This window comes from Chamaea fasciata, unplaced genomic scaffold (assembly GCF_029207755.1).
Source record: "Chamaea fasciata isolate MVZ Bird 193981 ecotype frontalis unplaced genomic scaffold, bChaFas1.0.hap1 SCAF_10, whole genome shotgun sequence".
In the NCBI taxonomy this organism is placed as follows: domain Eukaryota; kingdom Metazoa; phylum Chordata; class Aves; order Passeriformes; family Sylviidae; genus Chamaea; species Chamaea fasciata.
The window spans coordinates 2,771,856-2,798,673 of record NW_027094095.1 but is presented as its reverse complement, the minus strand read 5'-3'; the positions used below and the strand labels follow the sequence as shown (position 1 = coordinate 2,798,673).

General features: G+C 49.3%; 1 protein-coding gene across 1 annotated transcript; it reads right to left on the bottom strand.

The window, feature by feature from the left end:
• Positions 1-15,951: 15,951 nt before the first annotated feature.
• TNFSF4 (TNF superfamily member 4) lies at positions 15,952-22,553 on the bottom strand. Its single transcript, XM_066192046.1, has 3 exons — positions 22,318-22,553; positions 17,781-17,823; positions 15,952-16,331 (listed from the first exon to the last, which is right to left on the bottom strand). Exons 1-3 carry the CDS (start codon positions 22,513-22,515, stop codon positions 15,985-15,987), a joined length of 588 nt encoding a protein of 195 aa, XP_066048143.1. The 5' UTR covers positions 22,516-22,553; the 3' UTR covers positions 15,952-15,984.
• Between the last annotated feature and the right edge of the window lie 4,265 nt (positions 22,554-26,818).

Genomic DNA, 26,818 nt, shown 5'->3' with positions numbered 1-26,818 from the left:
AGGCTATTTCTGGATGCATCTCAGCTGGACTGTGCCTATAGACCCCAGCAGGTTTTGTTCAGCCAGTGTTTAACCTCGTCGCTCTCAGTTAAAAAAAAAAAAAAAAAAAAAAAAAAAAAAAAAAAAAAAAAAAGACTCAGGCTAAGCAGAGCAAAAGATGCAATCACAACCAGATTTGGGCTCATTCTCTTCCTCATTTCTCACACTTCTCAAAAGCAGCCTCAGCTCTCAGAATGGGATTTTGCAACAGTGTGTAAACTGACAGGATGCCCACTGTATGGTGGTGTTGTCTTTCCTTTTCTTTTTTTTTTTTTTTTCTCCTCCTCACAGCCTGTTAGGGAGGTATGGAAACAAATTTAGTGCTTAGAAGCAGTTGTGCTCTGCATGAAGGGACATGGTTTAGTGGTGGACCTGGAAGTGTTAGATTAATGGTTGGACTCCATGACATTAGAGCTCTTTTCCAACCTAAATGGTTCTAAGGAGCAGGGTATGACTCTTACCTGCCTTTTTGCCCTCACTTCCCTTCTCTGGTATCTTTAGAACGCAAGTATTTGGCAGATTTCACACTGGCAATGCCGCAGCTAAAAATACACGAAGTTTATTTCTGGCTTTAAATTTCCATTATGTTGGAGTGCGTAGGTACAGGTGTTTGACTGCCTGCCAAGTTCTTAATCCAAAATATCTGTTCAAATGATTACAGGGAATAAGGATCATGTGCTCCACTGTGGACCTCACTTCCTCTGCCTAAAGCCAGCCCTGGGGACTTGTGGTAATGGCTCAGGCAGACTGGAAGGGGCAAATTTACCGCACGCATTTTCAGGCGGGAACTTTCCATGACTCTTCCTGGCACTGTGACGACCTCCATTAGCACGTTTGTCTCGGCCCCTCTGGCTCAGCTGCTTCCACACTGTGCTTTGCAGCCTGTCCTCTGGGCAGCTGCTCTCCAAAGCCCCGGCAGCCTCATAAATATCTGCATTTTTCATCACCGAATAAGGCACCACCTGTATGAGCAGGAAGTTTGCTATAACCCTGAAGTAGGTTTCTCAAGTCCTGTGCGGCTTGTTTTCTGTCAAAACAAAGATTGCCCTATCTTTGCTTTGTGGTGCAGCCTGCATTTGTGTGCGTTTGTGGGAAGATGGGCATGTTTCCAGCTGCCACAGCTTTCCAAGAATATGAGAGAGGCTTAAAGAAGCACAGGAAAGCCCTAGTGGAATTTCAGCCCTAATCCGCAGAAGCGGAGAAAGAGAAGGATTGATTAATTTGAATTTCAGATCTCTCTCTTGCACCCTGTGTCTGGGCACTCTTGCTGTCCTTGTTTTTCCCAAACTGAGTGTTTTGGGGTCACGACAATATCAATGGGCAAAAAATGGGGAAAAAAAAAGGGACTCCATGGGGGAAATGCTAGTAGGAAGCCACAGCAGGATGTCTTCTTGGGGCAGCCCCTGGGGACTCCGAGTCCCAGTCTCAGGGCCACAGGCTGTGCAGCTGGCACAGTGCCACACTGGGGGGACCACAGTGGTGAGTCCCCCAGTGGGAATCCTGGATGTTGAGAGTGAAGGAAGTCATGGGAGTTCTCTGGCACCTTGTCCTGGCTTGTTTCTCATGCATTGGTCTTGTTTTCTATCTGTTTGCTTCTGTCTGTTTGTTTTCCATTCAGCCCCTGGCTGCTAGGTTGGTGAGGGGCATGATCTGAATAGTGACTGAAATTAGGGGTGGGTATAGCAACGGTCTCACGTTAAATGGGATCTTAGAAATTTGCCATCTGGGTTGCAGCCACGGGGGTTGAGTGTCTTCATCAGCCTCATGAAAAAAAAAGTGAACTTAGAGAAATTGTGTCTTGGACTGTGTTTTCAGCATATGCTGGGGTTAGTGACAGGTAAGGGTTACCCTTTGGGTATGTAAATGGAGGAGCCTGCTCCAGGCTCTTGGAAGTGCTTGCTTGGGTGAAGGATGTCAGGGCCATCTAAGCTGTCAGTGCTGCAGGGATAACACTTTGGGTCTCTTGTTGCAAATGCAGATTTGTTGAAGAGATTGAGAGACTCATTCCAATTGCCCAAGTCCTGCATTCAAACCAGAACAGGAGCAGAGGACTTCAGAGAGGGAGCTGGCCCTCTGTCTGGCACTTTGTAGGAAAAGAGAGATTTGCCTAGTCCAAAACTCTGAAAAGTATTTTCTGATTTCTCAGCCCTTGTCACTGGTTGAAGGAAGCAGTGTAACCTCATTCTCTGCTGGCTCTTGCTGCAGAAGTGGGAGAGCTGTGGTGTTGAGAGCGTGAGCGTAAGTGGAAACAGTGTGAACGGGACAGGATGAAAAAGTACTAATTATGGTCTTCTGAAGACACCAAATAGAGAAGTGGTTGTCCACATATTTGCACTCTCCTCACCCAGAGAGTACCAGTGATCGTGGCTAACCTGGAAAATTACAGTGGTTCTGCACCAGCCTCAGAAAATATGTTTGATTTTTGCAGATAAGTGGGTGAGTTCATTTTCCAAGCCGCAGTAGAGCTGTTGCAGAAACCTGATGCTTGTTCTCTCCTTCAGCTGCAAGCATCACATGCCCAGGGAGGAGCAGCAGCTGGTTCTGGCGTGGTACCTGAAAGGAATTTGTCCAGCTAAAGACCCCAAAGAGGCCCTCTGTTCTAGGTCTTCGTTCTTCTTAACAATGTGGAGTTTGTCCTCAGTCTCCCATGGGCTTCCAGATTAAGCCTGTGGCCCCTTTTCTATCCACTTTGGTCAGGTTATTCCTTCCTCTCTGCATCAGCCATTTATGGATAAATCTTTTCAAATGACAATGGGACTCTTGGGAGATGTTTCCCACACCACCAAAAATCCCAGTTTTCCTCCTGGTTACATGTGACCGATTCATGCCCTTTCAGGAAGTGGGATACTTGTTTCTAGACTCGGCCCTCCCACACAAACCTTCAAGCTCCCACGTACAGAGTGATTTCTGCCTTTTCCAGCGAGTGTCACCTTTGGCCTGGTCCCAGGACTCAGCAGCCCTCGGATCCTTTTCTCACAAACTATTCGTTCCTCATTGAATTTCTACTGCAGACCATTCCTGCTTACGCAGAGTAGGAACTTGCACCTTCTTCTTCCACAGTTGTGTCTCGTTTTTTTCAGACACTCTCTCCACACCATTTGAATTTCACCCTGCCCTTGTGTGGCACTCTTGCTTTCCTGCCCAGGCTTGAGAGCCTACAGCTGTGCTTCTGTAGCCAGCCCTGCACATAGCACATTAATCCAAGCAGACTGTAGGGAAATGTGGGCTGCATGAAAGGAGATGCCACCAATGGGTCAAGGGAGGGGATTCTGCCCCTTTTCCCTGCTGTGGTGAAACCCCATCTGGAGTGCTACATACAGCTCAGGAAACACTGGATGGATTTGTTGAAGTGAGTCCAGAAGAGGGCCACAAAAATGATCAGGTGGATGGAGCACCTCTCCAGTGGGGAAAGACCGAGAGAGTTGGGGTTGTTCAGCCTGAAGAACAGAAGGATCCAGGGAGACCTCCTTGAGCCCTTTCAGCACTTTTGGGGGGCTTACGAGAAAGATGAGGACTGACGTTTTAGGCAGACAGGACAAGTGGTAATGGTTTTAAATTAAAAGAAAGTCAGTTCAGATGAGATACATGGAAGAAATTTTTTACAATGAGGGTGGTGATGTTCTGGCATGGAACAAGTATGTAGCAATCTCTTTTCTAGCGTGGGAGTTTGTGTACAGAAGGGTGGAACTTAGATTTTGTGTGACATTTCTGAGCTCTGGTGTGTGCTGTGGACTGCGCTGGTCCCCGGCATAGCCAGGACATCTTGTGGCAAGGAGCCCAGAGGGAGGAGTGGAGGAAAAAGAGCAGTTGTTTCCTCACTTGGCTCTTTCACTTGCCTTACAAATTACTTTAGGAAAGTGAAGTTCTGTTTGTTTAGTCACTCGTCCTACTCCTCTGGCAGAGATCCCAGATTGCTGAGACAGGAAAGAAGAAATCCTTCTGGAAGCTGTGAAACCTTGGCATGGTTCTTCCCCAGCCCAGGGCTGGGAGGCTTGCATCACCCACCCGGACACTGAGATTCTTCTTCTTCAAATCCTTCAGAAAGACTTAGAGCTCAGAATCTCACATTGCATCAGCTTCTGGCAGCCTGCCTCTCTCTGCTTCTGCCCTCCCTGGTAAAATGAAACTGCCCTGCTCTTGCTGTCACTCACCTTGGAGCTGTGTGTCAGCTCGTGGCCAGCCTGACAAGAAACTCGGCTCTGAAAATGCTGGCTGAAAACCTGTCTTGCTTGTTAGCTCAGCAACGTGAGGGTGCTGTGCAGTGTGAGCCGGGCACCTCCTGCCTTCCCCGGCGCTCCCCGGCGGGCAGAGCCCGGCTGTGAGCTGAGCTCCCAGCCCCTGCCCTGGGCTGTCCCTGCTCCCCACAGCGTTGCTCGAGGGTGGCTGTGCTAATTGAACCCTCTCATCCTTGTGCAGGGATGTCTTTATAGTTTCCTCCCTCCTGACTTGCTCCCCATTGCATCATCAGACGCTGCTTTTATTTCCTCCACGACTTTGAAGAACCGCTGCCTTACGATGGAGAGCTAGCGCTGTGTCGTCGGCATCTCCAGCGCTGCTTTGCCCAGCTCCCTGCCCTTGGGCACACGAGCTTTGCAGGAGGGGATTTCTTGCCCTGGGAGGGTAGCAGATGATGAGCACACGGCACGGAGCTGCCCGCGCTGGGCACACACAGCCTGGCCTGCCAGTACTCAGCTCTGGGGACCCATTTTTTTGGAGTATTGCCCTTTCCGTTCAACATTGTAAAACAATGGTTAAGCTGAATGGGCTCGGAGGCCCATGCAGTGTGGAATCCTGCCTTAGACACCAGGTCTGATGTGTATTCTACTGCTTTCCTTTCTGTTTTTTTCTGAGGGATTCATTGTGTGTGAGTCTGCTGCTTTCTGAGTCTAACCTTTCAGCTTCCTCTGATAGTGATGACTTCAGCAGGTTATTTTGTATGGCCTATTGCATGAAAAAAACTCTTAGAAGTCCTTGTTTTCCATTTAATCCTTCTGTCTGTTCATTTAACGAGATACTCCCTTCTGTCTGAGCGCCCTTTGTAAGGAGCAGCCAGCACAGATCCCATGCCACCCTCCTGGTGCTTGTGGGTCCGAGGGTCCATGCAGGGTCCTGCATCTGCAGGGTCCTCTTTGTCTCCCCAGAGTGACGCTGCTCAGGATGTTCCTTTCTCCTCTGACGATCCATGATCCTGGGACAGAGGCAGGGGTCTGGTGGAGAAAAATCTCTGGAGTAAGAAGTTAGGATAACCCATTGCAGGGATTTTTGGAATCTGTAGCATTGTGCCATCCAGAAGAGCAAAAATTGCCTCCTGTGCAGTTTGTGGTGAGCAAGCTATGTCATAAATTCAGCAGCCACGCTGTGCTGTGGCCCACATCCTCACAACCATGCTATGAGCAGGACCACAGGCACGGACAGGCACGTGTCAGTTGCCTGTCCCTCATCCTGCCTCTGCTCCCTGGGGACAGGACGCACACACGTGTGGCCGGCGCCTGAGACTCTGTGACCGGCCCCTGGCTGGCTTGGCTGGTGGGCTGGGACCCACAGCAGCCTCTCTGCTCTGAGCTGGTTTGACTTGGCAGCTCGTGACCACGCTGTGCTGTTGGACACCCCGTGGCTCCGGGTCAGAACTCCTCAGCAGGAGTTTCCTTCCCTCTTGGCAGATGGTTTCTGAGCTCTGTCCAGAGGCCGGCGAGCTGAGTGGAAATGCCTTGAGGAAAGCAGGCTGGGGATCCCCATCAGCCACCCAAGGCAGCCCCTTCTCCCCTTCTGCTTGCCAAGAAGCCGGGGAAGAGACATCCAAACACTGACCTCAGTGTTGGACCTCACTGAGCTCGGCCAGCTCTGCCACCCGGCGCCCGCAGCCTCCCCACCCAGCTGGGCTGCTGCCCACCCTCTCTCTGCACATTTGCCTTGGCCTTTCTTCCCAGAGCTGAGCTCCTGTTACTGCTGTCTCCAGCAAAGTTTAGAAAAACAAGGAATCGTCCTCAGCCCGGACCAGAAGCAAGGGAAAAAAATCCATTCCTTCAGACACCTTTGTGCATTATCACTGCCAAGCTCTCCAGATTTGTGCATCCTTGCACAGACTTCCCGACTTGTGGGAGACGTCCTGGACAGATCCCATGGCTCTGTATGTAAAACCTCCCAGGGAGTGTGTGACTGTCTGGTTTATGAACTGAACATTTGTAAAGATCAAGAAGGAAAAGCTTCTGCTCTTCCTTGCAGACAAAAATGTTACAAGTTCAGACATAACAGCATGACATTTTGTTTTGCTCTTAAGGCTTTTATTTGTTTGGCTTTGGAAAAAAACACTGTTGTTTTTTGAAATTAAGCCCCTTTTTTTTTACATGAATAATGGAAACAATCTTGAAAGGAATTAAGAGAAAATTACTGCCTGTGGCAATGCGTCTTCATTTGTATCAAAATTACGTTAATAGGATTCAGTCCAACACTTCAACTGGTTTTATCCAACTACTGAATTGCATTCCTTGGAGGATTTGGCAGAAATGAAGGGATTTTCACCCAAATCAAGTATGTTTCCTCTGATTAAAGGGCAGTCACCAACCTTATCGTAAAATCTAACCTGTCAGTGGACCTTTCAAAGGCTTGAGAGACTGTGTCAAGAGCCACCACTTGAGTACTTTGTGTACTCAATCCCCTGCTCCCTGACCCTCTTCTCGCCACTGGGATCATCTCTTAATGTGGGGTTTTACAGCAGCCTGTGCTCGTCTTCTGCACACCCTTACCACGGTGCAGGCACCAGTTTAGGAGCTTGTTTAAGCAGGGAGCTGGGAGCAAGGAGACAAGGCAATTGCCCAAGCACAGCCCAGGGTGGAACGCAGCCAAGCTGCTGAACAGCATTTACCTGATGTGGTACCTGGAGGATCGAAAGTGAAAGCCGATCCTCTCTGGTTATTCAGCTGCCTTGTCTGCTTGCCATCAGAACAGAAAAGCTGATGGAGACTCGGGCAGAAGAAAAATTAAAGTTTCAGTCAGTTTTGCAGCCACAGTGAGGTTTTCTGCCCAACCCAGAAACTGATGAGCTGGCATTACCAGTTGGGAGCTGCTGCATTCGCTCAATTACCAACCTTCTTCGGAAGCCCTTCCCATCAGTGCCCCCAGGCAAAAGAACTGAAATTCCTTTCCTGCTTCCTTTGGTTAAGTGAGATGTCATTTATGGGCTCACAAATGGGCCAGGTTGCTGACAGATCTCAGCAGCCCACACAGCACCTGGCAGGATGATCTCAGGTGATGCAGTGAGGTGCACCTCTCCTGAGGTGAGGGCACACCGAGGAGGAGCAGGCAGGGGAGGTGCAGCCGGAAGGAAAGGAGGGGCATTTTTATGTTTGCAGGAATTCTGACCTCAGGGCATCCCAGGAAACTGCTGCGAGAAAGGTCTTGTGATGACAGGGCTGTGACATTCCTCTCAGTCCTGCTGCGAAGCAATCCCTTGGGAGCTCCCACCTCCACATCCTCACAGTGCTTGTTTTGTTTACAAAGATCCAGATGTTTCCCCCACGAATCCCAGTTCCCACTTCCCGTGTGTGCACCACCTGTCAGCACATCAGGAGATATCCAGAGCTCAGAAAACCAGGGAGATCCCAGGCATCTTCTTCCCCCAAGACTGCCCAAGCTTACTGGCGTGTGCTGTAGTTAGAAGCATCTCTGTTGAGCATGAAGCTCCCTGGGCAGCTGATTTTCTCACCCTGACGAGACTCAGTGTGCCCGCTCTCAGCAATGCCGGGTTCTTCTCACCCTGCTCAAGTTCCGTGGCAATGCAGATAGAGATGGGGAATAACCTAAACCTTCATTTCTCTGGGAAACTTGAAAATTCAGGCAAAGACTGAATTCTGCTAGTGACGTTGGCCTGCTTTTACATAGGGAAAGAAATCCCCTGTAAAAGACAAGCGACAGGCATCGTTCAGCCTCGGGTAAGACTTGCACCTGTCGCAATAGAGATGGATAAGACACTTGATTTTTACATAGAATAGTTAAAGCCTTATATAGGTCATGTTTACAGGAACATTAGAAGTCACCGTATTTGAATTTAATTGGCTAGTAATTTATTGAAACCCAGTTCACTGGTTGGTAATGGTTAGTGTAGATGTTTATCAAACTTCTCTTTTTTTAGATAGTTTACATTTTTTGTCTCCTGGGAAGTGAGTGTTTCATATGGGTAGAATTTTCTTCCCTGCAGGTGCAAGCTGTTTTTCTCACAAGAACGGATTATTATACAAACTGACTCTCATTCTCATAATTCCTTTTTCACGGGAAGTTTTCAGGCTAGTTGTTAACTTAGCTGAAATAGCAAGGTCTGATTTTACAAGGCCTTTCTTTTATAAGGTTTTACCTGCATGTAACATGCACCCACAATGAGGCCTCTCTCACTCCTCCACCTCAACCTTGCTGCTGAGCTTGTGTCACCATGCAGAGGGATGGGACAGGCAGAACGAGCCAGAGGGCCCCGACTCCTTTGCAAGGCTGTGATGGGTGGCACATCCTTCATGCATTTTGCTTTAGGCCCTGTTTTGGCTAAGCACCAAAACCAGGAACAGAGACCAGAACTCCAATCCTAACACGTCCTTTCTCACAGCCCTTGGATTAGGGGGACAGGGGCTGCAGGCAGTGTGTGTGTGTGAAGTCATGGTTGTGCTGGCTGCTCTCTGAGCTCTGCGGTTGATGGGGACCTGCCCGAGGCTGCCTTCTTGTGTCACCTCCTGCTGCGTTCATCCCTTGGTTGTGACCACAGCAGCAGCGAGCAAAACTCTCTATCCATCCTCCGGATGGTGTCAGGGTGATTCCTGCAACCCCCCAGTGGCCAGTCTGGTATTTCGAGCTGTGGAAAGCCACCACAGCACTTCAGGACCATTTCAAAGGAAACCGCAAGTCTGGGCCCGAGCTGCATTTTCCCACCACATTGCTGAATTCATGCCTTGCTGTTTGCTGAAGTCGGTCTCACGGAACCTGTGAAGAAGACGTGGTACACCTGTGTGCCAGGGTGTGCAAGCATTGCAGAACAGACTCAGAAACAGCTGAACTGAGATGGGCACTCCTCAGATATTTGTGACACAATACCCATAACCGCAGTCCCTGCTCAATCTGTCTTAATTTGTTGTTGCAGCTTCCTGGGTTTGGAGAAAGTGCAAGAGTAAAAGTGTTGCAAGAACGAGACCAAATGTACTTTCATTTGAAGTATTTTAACGTACTCTGCTTTTGATGATCGTGGTCAGGAGGACAATAAGAAAGACAAACTTTCAGACCTCGAGGTCTGACTCATTGTGCTCAGAGGGTGCAAAACAGGACAAAGAGATGAAAACAAGTTGGTCTCACTTGCCCTTGGGGCCACAGTGACCGGATAGTGGTGGTCTCTCAAGGATAGAACTGGTGAAGACAAAGCCACTCCTTCAGAGCTACGCTCCAGAATTACAAGGCCAGAGAATGCTCCCTCAGGGTGGGGTTATGGTACAGCCTTAGGCCCGAGGAAAATACACACAAGAAGTGAGACATCTGATAGAGCGAAACGTCCTAATTACTGTGCTCCCACTGACGGCCCTCAACAGAGAAGGTCATTTGCCATTACTTGAGAGAACTGTGTTCTTCCCTTATGACTATGTTCTCTGACTAAACTAGCTTGTTTTTCCATCACAACAATTCTTATTTAAAACAATGTGACTTCACATGCATTTGGTTTGTCGTGTTGTATTACAGAGACTCCTGATGCTGTATGATTTAGCACTTTGCCCTGGGGTGCTGTTAAGCCAAGGCATTGTCCCAGCCTGCCTGTCCTTCCCAGAGGCCTTCCAGGGCTGATTACAGTGCTCACTGCTCTTCATGGATATGGTCTGTGAGTGAGGTTTTCCCAGGATCCCAAACACACTGTCCTGGGGAGTTTGTGTGCGGGAGCTGCTCCCAGTAGGACAGGAATGCTCACCTGCAGCTCGAGAGCTTGCACACATGGAAGAGCCACTTGTCTCTCAGCAAAGCCCTCTTCACAATCTGTTTGGAAGTTCCCTCAGAGCTTGGTACCCTTTGGTAATTCTGTCTCTCTGCTTTTTTGATCAGCCGTATTTACAGTGTGAAGCATGGCAGGTGTTAACCATGCAGCACCAGTTGTTTCCACTTAAGTTGTGGTTTTGACCACGGATTCAGCCTCTTGTCTGGTCTAACGCAGCTTTCTTTACTCAGCATTGTTGTGCTGACCTCAAATCTTGGAGTGTTAGTGGTGTGACTGGTGTTCAGCTCAGACCAACACCATCTGCAGCATGGTTCTTGCAGACAGCCAGAGCTTCTCTGGTCCAAACTGCGTGTAGATCCCTGTGGAAGTCTGCAGGGTCGGTGGAGGGTTTTGTCTCTCCATCCATTTCTTTGCAGGTATTTTTGCAAACCCAGCCGTGCGACAAAGGCGTGTGTGACTGTAGCCACAACAGCAAGGAGGAATCCTGGCTTTTTCTGGAATGGGGCTGGTGAGGTTTTTGGCTGCATCTGTGACAGCACAGTTAGGATTTGGCTCATGGGCCATGAAGCACTGGCTTGGGAAGGCAGCACCTAGCCCTGCTTCTAGAAAGGACATTTTGGGGAAAAGGATCAAGCATAACACAAAGAGATGACTTGAGTTATTGAAACTAACTGGAAAGACAGTGAGATTTTTCTCCTGTGAGCTGGAGCAAACCTTCACTTATAAAGTGTGGATGCTGCTGGGGACAGTGGATAATCTGAGTCTTTTCACAGTGGGTGAACAGCTAAGGGTTGTGCTAACTAAGCAGGGTTAGTTCTTCACATTTTCAAGGGTGGAACACGTGGAACCCTAGAATCGTTTAGGCTGGAAAAGACTTTCAGGCCATCAAGTCCACCTGTTATCCCAGCACATTGGAGACATTAAAGACGTTTCTTGCTGGCAGGTGTGTCACTGTCTCTTGGTCTTGTGGGAAGTGACAAAGGGAGAAGCAGATCAACCAATGATTCAAAATGCTGCACGTAACCCCTAAAAAATTCTGAAACCAAGTCTCATCTGTTTGTCTGTTTGTATGCATTCTGCTCACTTTTTGTGTTGATGACAGTAAGCCAAATTAACAGACACTGGCAATAATAGAAACCTTCAACCAACACAACAAGACAAAGGAAAGTGAGTCCTTTGAACTCCATGAGATAACACCAGTGTTGTCTTGTCTCAGGCATGTACTTGGTGATGAAATGGTGGGGCTGCTGTATCCTTTATGAATCAGATCCTATGCCGGGTTAAGCGTTTGTCTTTGCAATGTGATCAGTACCACCTTTTCTAAACAAAGAAATGGAACAGGTCTCTGGATTGACAGTTAATGGGTGTGAATTTCGTCTTAAAGCAAACAACGAAAGTAATTATTAGGAAAGTACATCTGTGCCCACATCAAGTTTTGTCTTGACCCTGTGAAATGCAGAGGCAGGAGAAAGTGCAGGCCCAGGAGTGGGAGTGCTCTTGTGCTTCTGAGCAGGTGGGGCTCCTAACCCCCTTGGAACAACAGGAAAGCACAGAGAGTACAGAGCTGTCACACTGGAAAGGTAATGGTGCAAGAGGAAGAAGTGGGTGTTTGAGGAGGCAGTGGCTGTGTTTTGGTGTTTGCAGAGATTTGATTCATTGAGAGTGAGCTCACAGGAGAAACACTCCTTTAGTCCTGCTTTCTGTCTGTCCTACATTCTTCAAGTCCTAAGAACAGCCAGTCCGTGGACCCCTACCAGCTTCTCATCTCTCCTGAGCTCTCCTTCCCTGTGCTTGCCTGGGCTCTGTGCCCAGCGTTCTTGCTCCCCTGGGGCAGCTCAGCCAACCCCACTGTTCTCTCCTGCCCTGGCCTGTGGGTTTTCTAGTCCCCAGGCTCCTCATTCCTGGTGCAGCAGGCACAGAGAGCCTCTCCCAGCGCAGCCTGTGGCGTGCGTTCTGCTCTGGGATGCTGAACAGCTGCCAGAAAGTTCCCTCCCGGCTTGGCATCTCCGTGGGGAGATGTGCCCCCAAGTCTCCACTCTGCTTGCTCGGCTTGCTAGCCCTCAACAGCGTTACTCATCTGCTTGGAGAGCTGAGCCTTCAGCAGCCTTTGTCTTCCACTTGGAAAATGAGCAAATAACCTCCCCAATCCTCCCTGGCCTTAGGGCATATAAGGCTGCAGAGGATGACAAATCCTTCTGCTACTCTCTCACCACTGTCCTTTTCTGGCCTGGCAGCAACTCCTCCCAGTCCTCAGTGAGTGCGTTGCTCAATTTGCTTATTTTGGTGGATTATCCCATAGCTGGAAGCAAGCGTCTCCGGGGCTGGTCTGGATCCCTTGGAAAACAGGAACCAATTACCAGCACAGAGGACAGCTCTGAAGTTAGAGATGTTGCTAAGAAAAGTCTAATAAGTCAAACCTTCCCAACTGGTTACTGCAGGAGGCTGCTTGATTCTATGTCGTGCTTCCCCATTTTGATTGTTGAATAAAGGGAACTAAAGTCCTGTGCTTTCTGCTGCCTGAGCTGGACAGTGCTGGCTCTGCAGCAGCAGCAGACAGCTGCACTTAGCCAAGCACACTTCAGCTTTCTCCTCTCTTGCTGGTGAAGCTGACAGGCAATAGCTGTGACTCACGCTGGCCGAGGAAATGTAAGTGGTATCTGAAAAACCACAGGCTCATTATCCATTATTACTGATAACCATATGTGGTAGAAAATGAGGTGATTTTCACATGGCTCTGAATGGACTTTAAATGTTTCCCATCATCTCTTGAGTAAGAAGTGGCCTCCATCCCCTTCTGCTCTGCGTCACCTTCAGTAGCTCCTTCTCAGCTTGGAGCTCCTTCCTCAGGGGTGGCCATGGCTCTCACATCAGCTTTGTCACCCTTAATGTGAGTGAGGAGAGATGGGAAAGAGGAGAGGAAAGGGAGGGAGTACACAGTGGCCACCTCTGCAGCTTGTGCAGCAGCGTGTGTTAGACAAACCCACAGCAGAGGGAGAGGCTGCCCTGACACCGAAGGGTCAGGAATGACCCAGCTGATGGCTGTGTCCTGTGAAATGACCTCTTGGAAAGGGAGGACAGACCACAGGTCCCCTTTCATTGACACCAAGCACAGGAAAAAGAATGTGCTGCTCCTCTGTAGTCAGGGATTGTCTCCAGAAACTGCCTGGTCCAGCCTTGCACTTCCACACCCCCGGCTTCGAGGGATGACCTAAACCCTGGGTGCACTGATCTGGCTGAACAGAGCTGTAAGATGGGACTCTAGCACCATCTGTGAGCTCCTTCATGCTCCTTAACAAACCCAGTAACAAAAATTAATATTTCTTGTGTCAAAGAGACTTTTAACCTTGTGGAAGAAAGGGGTCTCTAGATAAAAAAAAAAAAAAAAAAAGCTGGAATGGAAACTTACTGATGAGGACAGTCAGTCCACCAAGTAACCCATGTCAAGAGTTGAATCGTTTCAGCCTTTATTTCAAGACAAGTGCATGCATGTGTATAGATAGAGGTCAGTCTAGTTGAGCCTGGAAGTGCGGTGGGATCAGTGTGTGAAATGCCCTCTCCTGCTCTAAACTAGAAGAAAGGGTGCAGCCTTCCGAAGAGCAAATCCATTTGTGTTCTCTGGGCTTCATCTTTCTTGCTGTGCTGTGCACCCCTGCACACGCCACTGACATGGCCTGGCCTGTGTTAGCACATGCTGGGAGGCACCAGCCCTGCATACCCTCGTGGAGAGCTGGAACAAAAGCTGAACTGTAAAAAAAAAAAAGGAAGTATGTGAAAATTTCATACAGTTTTCCTAGCACTGGAAATGTCTGCTCAAACACTGAATGTATAATTCACCAGTCACTTCCAACCTCCTTCTTTGCTGGCCCCCTCCTCCAAGGGACACTACAAGCCCAAATGTTGCAAAGGAAAAATTTATTATTTTTTAGGAAGATAAACACATTCTCACTTCTGCTGGGGAGTGTGATAACCTCCAGCCTCGGGGCAGGGTGCAGCTGCCTTCAGTCCCTGTGGTGGTAAGCACGGCCAGAGTTAAAAGCCCAAACTATCCCTTAATGATGAGCATCCTGTGGGTGCAAGTCAGCCACAGCTTCTCAGTTGAGAGGAGAAAAGCTGCTTCTTCGCACTACATGAGTGAACTGCTTCAGCCAGTTTCCCCTGAGGCTCTGGCCTGGCCCAGGCAGGGGAGTTCATGAGCCTAAAGCCCAGGAAAGCTCTCCGAGGCCTGGAGGATGTCCTTAGTTGCCTGTAGCACCTGAGTCTGCAGGAGCGCTCAGCCATGAGCAGGTCAGTCCAGGTCTGGTGCCTGCAAAGCAGGAACAGTCCAGAGCATTGGGAGCATTTTCAAAGAGGAGTTCAGTGCTGACAACCTGGTCTGAACCCTTCCCTGTGTTTCTATGAAATCTGATGTAACATTCTTATGCTTTCATTTAAATACATAAATACTTCTAACAAAAGACTTTGGAGTGTACAGCCAGCAGTGACACGCTGAAATGTAGATGGAGTTCATTGGGAGACACGTAGTCAACACTGTCGCCCTGATTTTTCAGCCTTCTGATGTTTTTCATTCCTGGACTGGAGTTTTCTCACACTTGTAACAAAAACAAAGACTGATATTTTGTAAATACGCATTCCTTCCAGGGGGAGGGACAAATTGATGGACTTCTAAGTTGACCACTGGGGTCAGAGAGGTGTTACTCTCGGCCCCCAATCCCTGAACAAATTCCAAACCCTATAAAAACCCCAAATCATAATAAACTTCCTTCTTTTCTCATCTCACATCCTGACGGGTGAGTGTGGTTCCTTTCGCGTCCTCAAGCGACGCAACTCGCCCTTAAAATCTGCCTCACTTCAACCGAAATCTCCCAGCTGCTGGCTGTGCTGAGGTCAGGGGCTGCCTGCAGCATGGGCAGGGCAGAACGTGTCTCCAGCAGCCCCAAGCTGCAAGGGATGAGCAGCCCCAGGGTCACTGAGGGCAGTCTGACTTCGGCAGGAGCCAGGCAGGTGTGCACAGGTGCCTTGTGGAGGAGTGCCTCTGGTGCACACCTGTAGGACAAAGTCAAGGGCAGTCATGAGAACCATCCAAGTCCTCCCTGAGGAAAGAATGCACAGACCTGCAGCTTCCACTTGGTCCAGTAGAGAGAAGTCACCAATTCTAGAAATCTTCACGTTTGCCCAACTTTTTATGTGCCTGGATCACTTTTGGGTCAAGCCAGTGAGTGTGTGTGCTTGAAGGAGATTTTCCTCTGAGTCTTTGCAATTCAAGATGTAAATGTCCCACCAGATATTCCTTGGGGTCAGGCTTCAGTAGTCTGCAGGCAGCTGGAACAGCCAGTGGGGCTCCGCTCTCAAAGGCTGCTCCCCAAAACTCCACAGTCAGTGCAAGGCCTGTGCTCCTGCTGTCCAGTGCAGTCCTGTCAGTTCATTTCCAAATGCCACCTTCTCTCACGGCCTTTACCTCTCAGACAGCCTTTGTCTGGCTCGTTCCAAAGGCATTCCCTTGCTGCCTCTTTGCTGTTTTCCATCTTGCCGGGCAGATCTGTGCTCCTCCTGCTCCATGTGGCTTCAAGACACTTGAGGTATCTTCCTGACTCACCACACTTTTATTTGAAGAAAAAGTACAACACATTTCTACTATATACAGATACTGTCAAGTAAAGAGAGAAAACTCGGGGTTTCTCTGAATATGAGCTAAGCTTGGGTGACTTTCTTTGCCTTTCATTTCTGTTCTTCTCAAGAGCTCCACGCATCCCTTTCCCCAGTGTTGGAAAGATCCATCCTGGGTAGCAAATCAGCTGCACAGAGCTCCAAAGAGGCAAACCCTGCATGCACTACATAAAGCCAGTCTGCACTGTGGTTTATCTGCACTCCCACTGAGGCTCTCCACAGCCCCAGGGAGCGATTCTAGAGCAGTCTGCCTGTACAGGTACAAAACCTACAGGTCGGTGGGGAAGGCTGTTCTTTCCACGCTGCTTTTCACACGCCAGCTCCTCCAGCTAGCACTTGTTGTCAGTCATCAACACCAGGCTGAAGGACAGATCCGAGATGCTGGCATTGGAGTTGGTCCACAGAGTGATGCTGTCCTTCTGGAACAAGTAGAGCACCGTGGTGAGGTTCACTGTGCTGTCACTGCTCTGCACAATCTGCTCCCACAGGGCACTGCTGCTCGTCTTGTGCGTCCCCCGCAGGGTCAGCTTCAGCCAGTCCTCCTCTTCCAGGTAGATGGAACTCTTCAGGGACACGAGGTAGAGGCCGTCACAGGGGATCACGATGGAACCATTTCTGATCTGGATGGGGCCCAGTTCGGCCGTGAGATTCACGGCTACTCCTTTGATGCTTCTGCCTGGAATGGAAGGAAGGAAAGATGATCCCGTGATGACAAAGGGCTTCTAGGAAATGGGTTGTTTTACACCACCCGACTGCAGGGAAGATTGAAAAATATAAAAAAGGGGAGAGTAAACTACAGAACAGGGCAGACCAGAGATAGGATATTATCTACTCTAGCCAGACATCATCTACCGTGAGAATTTACAGATTCCCACTGTTGACTAAGCTGTGTCCTTTGGCACATGGATTACTCCTCCAAATTTTTATTTATGCACTGTTTACTTACTCTGTGTCTTACAATACAGAAAAATACAGTAAGGAAAGCATCACTGTGAGTTTAGAAAACACAGGTTCATAAAAAGAACAGGAAAATTAAGACAGTAAATAAGATGAGGAAAAAGCATCCAGAGCTGTAAGACAAAAAGTACTTTCTGTGGAGATGCTGGTAACATAAGCCCTCATCTTAGGGTTTGTTTTGGGGTTTTTTTTTTCCAGAAGACAAGATGAAAGAGCAGCAAAGAGACAGAAGCAGAAGGAACTAATTAATAGAGAGCAGAATAAGGAGAAATTAAACCAGAACTTGGCATGAAAGACTTTCTCATGGAATGAAGAGTAACAGTTCCCAGGGCTAGGCTGGCCATGTTTCTCTGCTGTGTCCCTGGGTTTTCAGCACACCAGCTGAAATCCTTGGGAGCAGGGCACTCAGAAGTTCTCCATGCAGGGAGCACAGCCCCTCTGGGTTGGGGCCAAATCTCTCAAGCTTTTCCCCTGAAGGACATAAGTTTCTATTAGGTTAGACTTCCTGCTGCCTCACACTTTTAACTGAAAGTAAAGCTTTCAACAGTATTTTCAGTATTATTTAAAAACATTTAGTAATTGGTTTTATCTTTGAAGTGTGACATGGGGCAAACATCCATTATAGCTGGCACGCAGAGCGGCACATCTGGTATGGTGTGTGCTCTCACCCACTCCTCCCGAGGAAATCATTTACATTTTTCATAAATCAGGAAACCATTGACTTGTTTCAGAAAAAAACCAAGAGCGTGCTATTGTGCATTTATTATATTCTCAAGAATGCCTTTCTCGTTCACTCACAGAGTGAAAGATTGTTTTAGGAGATAGATGTGGGCTGCAGAAATCCACACAGATTTTCAGGTGTTTTGTTCTGCTCTGGGAAAACCAAAATGCTTCGTTTTGGCCCCTTGCAGCACTGGGGCAGGCTTGGCCCCTCTCCCCTGGCAGCTCTCCTGGCGCCTGTCCTCCATCAGAAGAAACAGCCATCACCCGTGGCACCAAGCACGTAAGAGCCATTTAGGTGTTTTAGGGGCCACTGGGTGCCGTGGAGGTTCCTGGGGACCGCGGCAGGCTGGGGAGCCCTCCCGTCGTGCAGGGGGATGCGGCACAGCGGCGGCTGCCACACCGGAGGGTCATCCAGGGGCCAGGCTCCCCCCGCCCCAACACGCACCTGTGTACCGGATGTGGGTCCACAGCACTTTGTCACTCTGGCTCTGGAAAACAAAGCAGACAGATCCTCGTTAAAGCACCGGGCTGGCACCTCACTGCTGCCGCTGTCACTTTCGTTTCCCAGCCAGGAATCGTTCATTCTCCGCAGGGGCAGAGCAGCTGCGTCTCCAAAAGCACGGCAGGCAGCCTCAGGGTCACAGCTGCTGCCAACCAGCTCTGACCTGGGCTTGACTTTGTATCAGTATTATAGAATGCTATTTTAGCGTGGTTCGCAACCAGTGCGACTTGCAGCCCGGCGCTGAGCCCTCCAGAGCACCCCGGCAGTGTTGGTTTTGTTTAGAGAGCCACGCTGGGTGTGTGCAATCGAGTCAGAGCAAAGAGCAAGGAAGGACCTCGGGGTGCAGAGCCTTTTCTGCATGACCTCCCCAAGCCTGGCTTACAGCACCTGGCAAGCGGGCATCGTTGGCAGAGCAGGGAGCCAGGCGTGCTGTCCCACCCTCCTGAAGGGCACCAAGAGGTGGGTCTGGCTTTATGGCTCCTTCTGCTTTGGGTCAGGCTGTTAGAGGATGTGTGTGCCTCTCAGAGGCTCTGGAGTGCACCAAGATGGGTTTAAAATTGGCTGGATCACCTCTCCTAAGAAGGCAGGCTGAGGGAGTCGGGGTTGTTTAGTCTGGAGAAAAGAAATTTTTAGGGAGAACTCAAGGCACCTTTAAGTACCTAGAGGGGCTACAGAGGAGTTGGAGAGAGACTTTTGACAGGGGCTTGGCCTGAGAAGGCAGGGTGGGAATGGTTTTTAAATGACAGAGGACAAGTCTAGATTAGTTATTAGGAAGAAATTCTTCCTAATTTTGGTGGTGAGACACTGGCACAGGTTGCCCAGAGAAGCTGGGGATACCCCACCCCTGGAAGTGTCGAAGGCCAGGTTGGAAGGGGCTTGGAGCAGCCCGGTCTAGTGGAAGGTGTCCCACTCTGCTTATGGCAGAGGGGTCGGAAAGAGATTATCTTCAAGGTCCCTTCCACCCTAAATCATTCTGTGACTCCGTGATTTGTATTTTATGAATGTAACAGAGAAAGTGAATGCAAAATATAGAAGTGTGTTTCTTACTGGTCAGGTATGCAAAACACCAAGCTTCTGCACTGGATTTTTAAATCTGAACTTGGCATCTCAAACTCGTCTCTCGTCATAACCACAGGAGCCCCAGATCTGCAGTCTCTACACAACCACAAGTCCTCAGCGTTTTGCCCGATCAAAGAGTGAAAGCTTGGGCTCAGCGCCCTGCCGCCTTCTCTTGGCTTGTGCCAAAGGCTTCCTAAGGGAGGCGGCGTGCCGCTGAGATGTGGGTCGGGCTGACTTTCACGGATCCGGGCTCAGGTGTCGCAGGGGCAGAGCAGCTCTGAGCACAGGGTGTGGGCACAGACCGTCTGCAGGCTGGGGGCAAAGGCGAGCGGCGGCGGCGGGCAGCGGGAGCTCGGAGCGCTCTGTGCCGGAGCTGAGGTGGGTGCTGGTGCTGGAAAAGGTCTGCTCTGGCACCCTCTAGTGCTGCCACGGCTGCGGCTCCGCGCCTGCAAGGCTGGAGACGCCTTTGCGTGTCAAAGCTGACAAGCACAAGCTTTGGTTGCCCGCTGAGTCTGGTGGAACTGCCTCCCTCGGCATCACCATCCCTATCCATTGCCTCAGCTTGAATCTCATGCTTGATCTTATGCCTGGGTGCACAAGCGTTTCTCTCCTGGCTCACACGGCCAGGATTTCCGGGTAGTTTCTCAACAAGAGCGAAGCACTGAGCATCTGAGGTCAAGCAGCGTCTGCCACAATCTGTGCCATGTGGCCACTGATGGACAGGGTGCGTTCAACACAGACAGCCTGGGTGACAAACTTGTTGTCCTTACAAAAATAGCAGCTCCGTTGTCACTAATGCAAATTACCTGTTATATATATGTCTTGCGGTTATTGCGTGATCTCAAAGCACTTTGCAGGTACTTACTCTTACTTTACAGGTAAATCCCGCAGAGGAGAGAAGGGATTGGAGGTACTGGCAGGACTCTGGGAGCTCATAACAAAGTTAGTGACCTCTCTTTCTCTGCTCTGCATTCGTATGGCATGTGGGAAAGTGTGCCAGGAGGGCTGAGGACACAGAGGTGCTTTTTACTGACAGCTTCAGATTTCCCCGTGCCATCTGCACACAGACCCTTCCTTTCTGCCCCCTCTGGATCCCCGAACAGGAGACTTGCTCCTGGCTGGGACACTGTGTCCAGGGCCATGCCACGTGGCAGAAGTTTCAGGAATAAGTTTGGACCTCACAAAGTGCAAACCTTTGTGGGGCTGATTGAGGGGGCTGCCTGTGTCACACGTGGAGGTGTCCCACGGGTGGCAGGTGACCGTTCTCTGGAAGTGGGTTGTACCTTCTCCTCACCAGGATCATGGATTTTACCTCCCAAGCAAGAGGAAATGTGTGGCAAGAGAAGGTAATTCCAGCAGAGGTGGGAATTGCAGATGCAAAGGCAGACTATCACTGACCTTTTTTTTTTTTTACTTTCTCGTTTGGAAGTCTCAGCTGAGGTTTGCTCTCCAAGTGGTATCATGACAGAAACGAGATCACTTTTTTGTTACAGCACAGTCTGGGCTGCAGATGCTGACTTTAATGAGTCATTATTTATATGCTCCATTTTCACAGAACAGTCCAGGAGGGTTTGTTTTTTAAAGCCATGCTTCCGCGAGGACAGTGGAAAGGAATCAAATATGGTCTCTCTGTGAAAAAACACAGAGATTGTTCCCTTGCAAATAAAGTTAGCAGGGCACACTGGACTCTGGAGAACAGGAGACTCTTCCCAAGGATTGGGAGAGCCACTCATTCACTCCCATGGACCAGCACTCCCAAGCCTGCCACTCTCATGCTGCTGTGCCCCTACTTCCCTAAAGTATCCCTAAACTGCCCCAAAAGTCAAGCCAGATTGGTACTGCTGTCCCTTCAGGAGACATTTCTATGGTCAGGTCATGATTACCCCGCTGAGCCATGTGGCTGCACTGCAATGAAATCTCCCCGTGTACCACTCCTGCACAGAACAGTGCACTCCAGACAGGACACCAGGGTGATCTGTTAAAATAACAGAAATAGTTGTCCTAAACCTGTAGTTAGCAAGTGTTTAAAACTGAAAAGGTCCTTTGGTGATTTGCAGGACCTGGACTTCTTGTCTGTTCCCATTGCTGCTCCTCGAGCACCCTGTTTCAGCTGTTTCTGTTGAGGAGGGGAAACTCCAGACATGCACTGAGTCCCCTCAACTGCTGCTGCCCTCTTGGGTTTGTAAGGCTCCCAGACAGCAATGCCAGGCCCTGCCATAGTCCTCTGGAAGAGGAAAATTTTTACCGAAGAGCCGGATGCTGAGAGACGAGGCTTCACAGCCAGAGTGTGACCTGGGAGAGGTTTCTGCACCTTGAGCACTGTGATTGCTTGCCCTCCTCTGCCGGCTTACAGTGCAACTTCTCTCTCCCAAAGCAGTGGAAGGAGAAGAGGACTGACCTGAATGACAAGTGTTAACTTTCAGTGTCATCAGGATCATTGTTCTCCAGTTTAATAACTACTGTGAGCCTCAGGTCAGTGAAAGCTGTGCAGAGCTCAAGGGTTTGCATTAAACAGCAGAGGAGCATGAGGCCATGGATACTTGCCTGGCTTGCTTCTGTCACAAGCCTAGGTGGGAGGAAAGAACGAACTCGGGTGAAACGAAGCACAACAAGCTTTAAAGTGGTGCGAAGCTCCTGGAGAAGGAGTGGGAGGAGAAATCGCTGCTGCACGAGCAGCGCTGAAGTAGCAGTGAAAGGTTGTTGGCAATCCAGCAGCCTGCAAGCACGTGAGAGAGGCAAACTTATATTTGCTGCAGCTTGTGCTGGAGCACTGTGAGCTCCAAGCATCTGTTGTTTGTCCTGCTTGCTCTGGTGTTATGGGCACACAAAACTCTCTCTGGGCACAGCAGCCTTTCTCACATGCACAGACGGAGGTGACTGCTCCTAACCCCGCTTTATGGGCAGGCTGAGAGCACCCAAAGGGGTCAGGGGGTCTTGCTAGGGCTGTCACAAGGGTAACTTGCTCTCTCTCACACATCTGCCTGTCATTTAGTACACGCCAAAAGTTCGGGAGGTGTTTATGAGCAAAAAGGGTGTCATTCACGCACATGGTCTTATTCAATTAAATGGAAATACGCACAAGTCACAAGGGAGGGGAAAGGGTGGGAGGGAGGCAAACCTCCCTCCCCCAGGGGTCAGTGAAAAGAACATTCTTGGAACAGTCGCTCTCCTGGAAACTTGGGCCCAAACCCTGCGATGAGTAACTGAATGTTACTTTGAGGACAGGCAATTTAAAAAATTAAATAAATAATAATTTAAAAATACTATCATACAGAAGGGATTAAAAACTTGAATAGGGATAGGGATAGGGATAAACTTTAAAGTTGCTTTCTTTTCTTTAAAAAAAAAAAAAAAAACCAAAAACAAAACCCACACAAAGCTTTACAGGCCAGCAGACAGAGGGTTGAACATGAGTTCTTACCGCTGAGGGCCGCAGAAAATCTATACCCAGGTAAATCAGGCAGGCAAGCAGTAAAATCCACTGAGCAACCGCGGACACGAGGTGCAGCGTGTTCCCAACCTGTCCTCCTGGCCAGGGCTTGCATTCGTCCTCCTCAGGTTCCCTTTCACAGTGCATCTGCTCTCCAGCCCTCGGCTCTGCCTCTGGCTTTCCTTCCATCCCAGCCCCACTGCCTGCAGCTGCTGGGGAAGGGCCAGGGGCTCAGCAGGAGCCCACAGGGGCTGGTGAGCTCCCGTCCCAGGCGCAGAGATGAAGTGAAGACAGTGCCTTCAGGAGATTGCTTTATGCACAGAGAAGCAGGCGGGGGAACTTCTTTGTGACTAATCTAAATTTCCCCTTCCTTCCTTTCTTTCTTTCTTTCTTTTCTTTCTCTCTCTTTTTTTTTTTTTTTTCTGATTTTTTTTTTTTCTGTGTGAATGTGGGGGCTGATTTATTGCATCCCAGTTCAGTTTTGAGTAAGGGCCTTTCAAAGGAGAGGTGTTTACATCTTTCATATCTTCAACTGTGGATGACTTGATATGTGTTCTTTCCAACAATAGCGAAGAGTTGGGTGGACAGTGCTTGTCTTCACTCAGTCTTTGGACAGTAAAAGCTCTCACCTCCCTGTTCAGCCTCAGGTGGGGAGTTTACAGGGCTGGCTCCCTCCCTTTCTAGCACCTCATAATGTTCCTGAAATCCCTTTTCTGGAAAGAAACAATGAATAGGAAAGGATGTGGAGCAGGTGGATAGCATAAGGGATTGGAGAGAACACATGCATTTCCCTTCTCACTTTTTCCTTCTGGTTTTTAAGCCATGGGATGTTGTGCAAAGCATAGGAGGGAGAAAATGGAGAACTGTTTGAGAAAAACTTCCCCTGTTGCACATTTGGAAACCTGTAATCCAGAAAATACTTCCAGAGTGGCATTTCCTGGCCATCCAGGCTTCTCTACTGGCAGAGGGAAGCCTGTCCCTTGGGATACCTTTGGTTAGTCTCTTTGTGACTTTTGCTTGTGACACCCAGAGCTGCCAAATATCAGTTGACCGAAGCAGGGACCAACTCCTGTGCTTATTTTGGGTGACAGACTTTGCATCCCTCTTTGGGGGCAGTCCAGCACTGCTCTTTCCATTGCTCTTTTTGCCGGATTTTTTTCTGCTGTAAATTACCAAATCGTGACCCAAGTCAGGCGCTGCCTTCTCCTGGTGAGGATGGAGCCCACTGGGAGTATAATTACCTGCCTGCCTTCTAGGGATGAGCTGGCAGAAAGTTTCCCTTCCCCAAAATGTGCCCTCTTAACCTATCACGAGGCACATGTCCTGACATGTAACCTGCATGCAGAGGAAGCAGGAGCAATGTTCTTTCATGTGTTCTCCCGTCTGGGGAAGGCTATTTCCTGTGAACATAAGCCAAATGAAGAGGGGAGTGCAACAGCTGGGTAGGACCTACTATGGGGACGCCCCACGCTGAGTTGAGGGTGGATTGGGCCAGGAATACACTCTGGTGTTTGCTGGAGAGCACGCCACAGGTCATGGAAGCTTAGTGAAGAAGGTTCAGCTTCCACATCGTTCACTTTTGAGTGCATAGAAATTCTTGTTCTCTTCTCACCTCTGGTCGCTCTCCTGGGTGTGCTGGAGCTCCTGACTGAGCCCCAGCCCAACGAGAGGCCCTGGGAGCAGCTCTCACCCTCCTTCCTTGACCAGAAATATGACTGCAACCGCAGCATGGAGGGTTGGTGCTGCCCCAGAGCAGCTCCCTTGGATGTAGAGTGTGAGTTTGGTTTTTTGTGACATTTGGCGGTCACACGGCACCTGGAAACACCAGCTGGGGTGGGGCCCAGGCTTGGCCAAGCCCTGCAGAGGAACGAAGCGATGCCTTGAGGTGCTGCAGAGGCCTGTTGGGGTTGGAGGGATGTGAAGAGGATTGTTTGTTTCTATGGATCTTCAATGTCAGGTCTAGGGATTATGAGATCCCCAGGAAAGCTGCTCTGAGTGGTCCCCAGCTGCTCCCTCCAGGAAAAGAAACTTGGGCTTACTGCTCACTGCTTTGTTTCTGCAAAAATGCCAGGATGCTGAGCTAGGGCACCCCAAACCCTTGGAAACCCATAATTCTCACATTTTACACACAAGCCTTTGAACCAGAAGTGAGCTCTCCCCCATCTCCTCTCTCCCTGCCTCTGGATTTTGTACTGGTTTTCTTTCTAAAACTCTAAAAAAACCCCATGGGTGAAGGTTGTGCTTATGTATTTCTGGAATTGTCTTGTAATTTCCATACTCCCCCAGTGCAAGTGTCTCAGCCTGAGTTAGCAGCACTGGTAACACGAAAGCTGCACCTCAAGCGATGTCTCTGGCATTGGGTCCGAAACAGGAGAGAGGACAACACCTTCAGGGGCATCACAAACCCCCTTGCATGGACTCTTCCGTGGTTTTGGTTGCTTTCAGCTTCTCCTCCTGCCTTGCACATGGAAGTGCATGCTACTTGGTGGCTTTCAGAGGCCCTGCTCTCCCTCTGAAACCTTCCAGGCCAATCCCAACACCTGCTGCACACACCCAGCATTTGCCAAAACCCGCTGTGTTTATCAGAATTATTTTGGTCCCTCTTCTATGGGGGCCCTAAAGCTGGAGTCTCTTGGGGTTTTTCCTCAACCCTTTGCAGTCATGAAGTCATTCTAGTGAGCAGGCAGGGTGGGAGGGCTTTGGGCGTGCTGGTGCTCTGGTCGCCTTGCTGATTTTCCAAAGAAATGCTTCTCGGTGACACATGCAAGAACTTTGTTCCAGCGCGGACTGAAGGAAACCAGGGCAAGTTGGTAATTAGGCGTGCTGCCTTGTTTGGTTTTGATGACAATCCAGCGTCTCCTACATCAGTCTCTCATTTCTGAGCTTTCCCAGACCGGGGAGCTGAGTGGTTTAAAACTTTGGCTAAAGCGTGTTGCTTACAGTCAAGGCTAAATCCTGCAGTGTCATGGTTGTACCAGGACACAGCTGGAGCCCTGGCAGTGCACAAGATCCTGGGAAGGGGCACAGACCAGAGCCCCTGGCCCATGGGGAGCACTCTGTGAGTGACAGTCACAGAGCAGAAGCCTTTAAGCAAGACCGGGGAGCCCTCACTGGCGCCCACCTTCATTTCACCCCCATTTCTCAGGGAAAGGGTTCTCAGCCCCTCAAAAAGGAGGAACTGGGGAGTTACACAGGAGAATTTAACTTCTCACAAGAGCAGTGCAAGAACCAATTAAACTGTTTGCAAATAGCTACAAGGAAAAAGGAAACCAGTAGCAAGCAGTGTGGGCTTCCAAGAACAAAACCAGATGCTGTCTGTGGGGCAAGGAGAACTCTTGGGCAGCTGTGGGCATGCACTGTGTCTTCAGCAGTTGCCTTGTTTCTCTTTTTCATAATACCTGTGAAATGTGGTCTGTATGAAACTGCTGCTCAGCAGGTGGGGAGGCAATTGAGTGATTTTTGGTGGTGTGTTAACAAAATGGATAGATGCTCCTTGCACCCCTGGACCTGCCCTTCTGCAGTGTCCCCTTTTCCTTGGGGATCCTCTGGCAGGCCAAACGGGAGGAGAGACATCTCACAGGTGAGATCTGGCCTCTCAGCTCTCGCTGGTAGCTTTTATCTATAAATTTACCTTTTACCTATAATTTCAGGGTTTGGCTTGCACTTGAAACTAATTACCAGGGGAGCGGTGCTCTGCTCTCATCGCTGCAGTCCAGTAATACAACTTACATTTGATGCTGGGTTGTCTTCTTGTGTGTGGGTGCCTGTCTTTCAGCAAGGCTGTCCTGGCCTCAGGAATAACTGGTGGCATGGTTTGATTGAGTAAAACGGTAGAGAATAGCAAAGGAAGCCTTTGAGGGGGAGAAAAGCCAAGATTTTTGTGTGACCCAGCAACTGCTGTTTAATGTCTCTGTCCATTCCAGAAATAAAGTATTTTATAATTAAAACGGATTTATTTGTCAGAGTCAAGGACTTCTGCCTAAAAGGTTTGTGGAGTCCTGCTCCAGCGTCTCTGAACCGCATTAACTATTTGTCTGCCTTGATCATCAGAGTAAAAGATACCAATGCCTTTCACATCCAGCACACTAAGAATCTGTTGAATTCTGGCTGATTTTAGTTCACCCTAAACTGGAAAAATATTATATATTTTTCCATTGCCAAAATAGCTTATGAATCTGAGCTGAAAGGTTGTTCTTGGAGGTGGCAGGTAGAGAGGTCCCTCTATAAAAAATTCAGGAGGTGGACTAAATTATCCTTGTGGATCCCTTCCAACTTAGGATATCCTGTGATTCTGTGGTTAGTTTCACTTCATGGGGCTTTTCCTTGCTCCCTGCGTCCAGCCACTTTTTGGCTGGTGTGTGTGTGTGTGTCTCTCGGATTTCTGACAGCAAAGGCGCTGAGGCAGTAAGGAGGAATTCATGTTAGTCAGGCTGGTTTTGGCACTGTAAAATAGAGACAGAAATGCTGAAAATTCTGTGAAATCACAAAAACA

Coding starts and splice junctions, on each gene's coding strand:
- TNFSF4 (XM_066192046.1), bottom strand. CDS start 22,515: ATGGAAGGAAAGCCAGAGGCAGAGCCGAGGGCTGGAGAGCAGATGCAC. Junction 17,824..22,317: donor ATTTTCTGCGGCCCTCAGCG/GTAAGAACTCAT, acceptor TTTGTTTTCCAG/AGCCAGAGTGACAAAGTGCT. Junction 16,332..17,780: donor GACCCACATCCGGTACACAG/GTGCGTGTTGGG, acceptor CTTCCATTCCAG/GCAGAAGCATCAAAGGAGTA.